Below are 3,061 nucleotides of genomic sequence, written 5' to 3' on the forward strand. Positions count from 1 at the left end.
CAGCATACACCGATGCCTCCCTTCCAGCATACACCGGTGCCTGCCATCCATCATTCAACAGGGCCTCCGGTCCAGTACACTGTAGTGCCTCAGGTCTGCTACACACCTGTGTCACAAGCTAAATATTCATCAGTTAACCATGACCAACATAAGCCAGAGCTCCCCGCCAGCGTTATGACAGTGCCAAAAGTACATCATATGACAGTGCCAAAAGTACATCATATGACAGTGCCTCAAGAACGCAATATTAGAGTGCCTCAGGAACGCAATATTAGAGTGCCTCAAGAACGCAATATGACAGTGCCTCAGGAACGCAATATGACAGTGCCTCAAGAACGCAATATGACAGTGCCTCAGGAACGCAATATGACAGTGCCTCAAGAATGCCATATAGCAATACCTCACGAGCCCCACATGACAGTGCCAACAGAGCCCCACGTGACAGGTTCTCAAAAGTCCCACATGACAGTGCTCCAAAATTTCCAGATGACAGTGCCTCAAGAGCCTTACATGACAGTGCCTAAAAATCCGCACTTGATCGTGTCTCAGGATCACCAAATGACAGTGCCTCAAAAGCCCCGCATGACAATACCTCAAAAGCCCGACATGACAGTGCCTCAAATACCTCACATGACAGTGCCTCAAAAGCCCCGCATGACAGTGCCTCACAAGCCTCACATGACAGTGCCTCAAATGCGTCACATGACAGTGCCTCAAAAGCCCCACATAACAGTGCCTCAGGATCCCCATATGACAGTGACTCAAGAGCCCTACATGACAGCGACTCAAGAGCCCACATGACATTGCCACAAGAGCCCCAAATGACAGTGCCACGAGAGCCTCGCATAACAGTGCCTCAGGATCACCACATGACAGTGCCTCAGGATCACCACATGACAGTGCCTCAGGATCACCACATGACAGTGCCTCAGGATCACCACATGACAGTGCCTCAGGATCACCACATAACAGTGCCTCAGGATCACCACATGACAGTGCCTCAGGATCACCACATGTCAGTGCCTCAGGATCACCACATGACAGTGCCTCAAGAGCCCCTCATGAAAGTGCCTCAAGAGCCCCACAGGACAGTACTTCAAGAGCCCCGAATGAGAGTGCCTCAAGAGCCCCAAATGACGGTGCCTCAAGAGCCCCACAAGAGAGTGCCTCAAGAGCCCCACAGGACAGTGCCTCAGGAGCCCCAAATGACAGTGCCTCAAGAGCCCCACAAGAGAGTGCCTCAAGAACCCCACAAGAGAGTGCCTCAAGAGCCCCACAGGACAGTGCCTCAGGAGCCCCAAATGACGGTGCCTCAAGAGCCCCACAAGAGAGTGCCTCAAGAACCCCAAATGACAATGCCTCAAGAGCTTCACATGGCAGTGCCACAAGAACTCCACATGACAGTGGATCAAGAGCCCCACATGACAGTGCCACAAGAGCTCCACATAACAGTGCCACAAGAGCCCCAAATGACGGTGCCTCAAGAGCCCCAAATGACGGTGTCTCAAGAGCCCCAAATGACAGTAACTCAAGAGCTCCACATGAGAGTCCCTCATGAACACAATAAGACAGTGCCTAACCCACCCCGAAGACTAAAGCCATACTCACGTTGTGCACCGAAGGCTTCCGTCAATCACTCAACAATGGTTCCCGTCCACTGTTCACCGGCGACTCCTGTCCGCCATTCACAAGGGGCGTCTGTCAACCGTACGCCAGTGCCTCCTGTCCACTATACAAATGTTCCACACGTCCAGTATAGGCCAGTATCAGCTGTCCAGTATCCAGAAGTGTCTTATGTTCAGTCTATGCGAGTACCAGCCGTCCACGATACAGAAGTGCCACCCGTCCACTCTACGACAGTGCCTCTTACTCAAAAGAGAGAATTGCCTCCCGTCCACTGTATGGTAGAGCCTCGAGCTCAAAATACAGAAGTGTCGCCCGTCCACTCAGAGACAGTGTCTCCTTCTAAGCATACAGATGTGCTATCCGTCCACACTAGGACAGTGTCTCCAGTCCAAAATACAGAAGTGCCACCCGTCCACTATTGGACAGTGTCTCCTGCCAAGAATACGGAAGTGTCACCCGTCCACTCAAAAACAGTGTCTGCTGCCAAGAATAGGGAAGTGTCACCCGTCCACTCTAGAGCCAGTGCCACCTGTCCACTATAGAGAAGCGTCATCCACCCACAACTCACACAACACCTATAACACCAATAACACGCACAACACCCACCACGCATCTACAACACCCATAACACCCACAACACTAGCTGAAGAACATCTAGGCTCGATCATGGAAGCTGAGATAATGAGAGGTGGTCGTATTGAACCATGGTTCGTGTCCCATCTCTTGCTTAACTCCGAAAATCTTGATCAATACTGCAGTGATGACAGTGATTAATCTCGATCTTTTGGTTATCATAAAGCAGTGTCCACAATTCAGAAAGTTTAGACACAAAGCAATCTTCAGCTATCATGCTTCCTTGTTTCATAGTGAAAACGCCTTCATTGTCTTATAAATATTAATTTTGGAAAAAATGCTGACATAATTGACAGTTGTAGTGATTTGTAGACTCACCGCTGTAGTGTTAATTTCTTCCCTGAAATTCATTTAAGATAATTAATATAATATTAATTTCATATTTAAGAAATTATGGGGTTACTGTTAATGTAACGTCCGCCGTGGCCCCTCAACTTCAGTTGCTTTATACCACCCCCAATGTGTTCTCTGGTGTGTTGTGGTGACTCAAGTGAGGCTCCGAGTCCCAGGATCTCCGCTACTCCTGACGGTGTCAGCACCCGACCTTCTGTACATGTCAAAACTGTTAAATATAAACAGTTTTTCTACTAAATAAACTTTATGCTAAAATTCTAATTTTTTGTGTGTGAATGTGTTGTGGTGGTGCAAGATGTCGGTGGCTCGGAACATAAATTTTTGCTCTTCAGAATAAGTAGTCGTGAACTATTATATTTGTCTCTCCTTGTTGCCGTGCCAACCTCTGCCCCGGCGATGTTCCGTCCTGCAGGAGACGACCTCAGAAGCAGACAACCTTAGTGTCATA

At 48.9% G+C, this 3,061-nt stretch overlaps 2 protein-coding genes across 2 annotated transcripts; both read left to right on the plus strand.

The window, feature by feature from the left end:
- Positions 1-12: 12 nt before the first annotated feature.
- Positions 13-801, plus strand: LOC138361292 (small proline-rich protein 3-like). Its single transcript, XM_069320659.1, has one exon. The coding sequence runs from the start codon at positions 13-15 to the stop codon at positions 799-801; it is 789 nt and encodes a 262-aa protein (XP_069176760.1).
- A 188-nt stretch (positions 802-989) lies between these two features.
- Positions 990-2,168, plus strand: LOC138361293 (proteoglycan 4-like). The gene has a single exon (XM_069320660.1). The coding sequence runs from the start codon at positions 990-992 to the stop codon at positions 2,166-2,168; it is 1,179 nt and encodes a 392-aa protein (XP_069176761.1).
- Positions 2,169-3,061: the final 893 nt, after the last annotated feature.

Source organism: Procambarus clarkii, unplaced genomic scaffold (assembly GCF_040958095.1).
Source record: "Procambarus clarkii isolate CNS0578487 unplaced genomic scaffold, FALCON_Pclarkii_2.0 HiC_scaffold_283, whole genome shotgun sequence".
NCBI lineage: Eukaryota > Metazoa > Arthropoda > Malacostraca > Decapoda > Cambaridae > Procambarus > Procambarus clarkii.

Bases quoted from the DNA above. Each gene is read 5' to 3' on its own strand.
- LOC138361293 (XM_069320660.1), top strand. From the start codon at position 990: ATGACAGTGCCTCAGGATCACCACATGTCAGTGCCTCAGGATCACCAC.
- LOC138361292 (XM_069320659.1), top strand. From the start codon at position 13: ATGCCTCCCTTCCAGCATACACCGGTGCCTGCCATCCATCATTCAACA.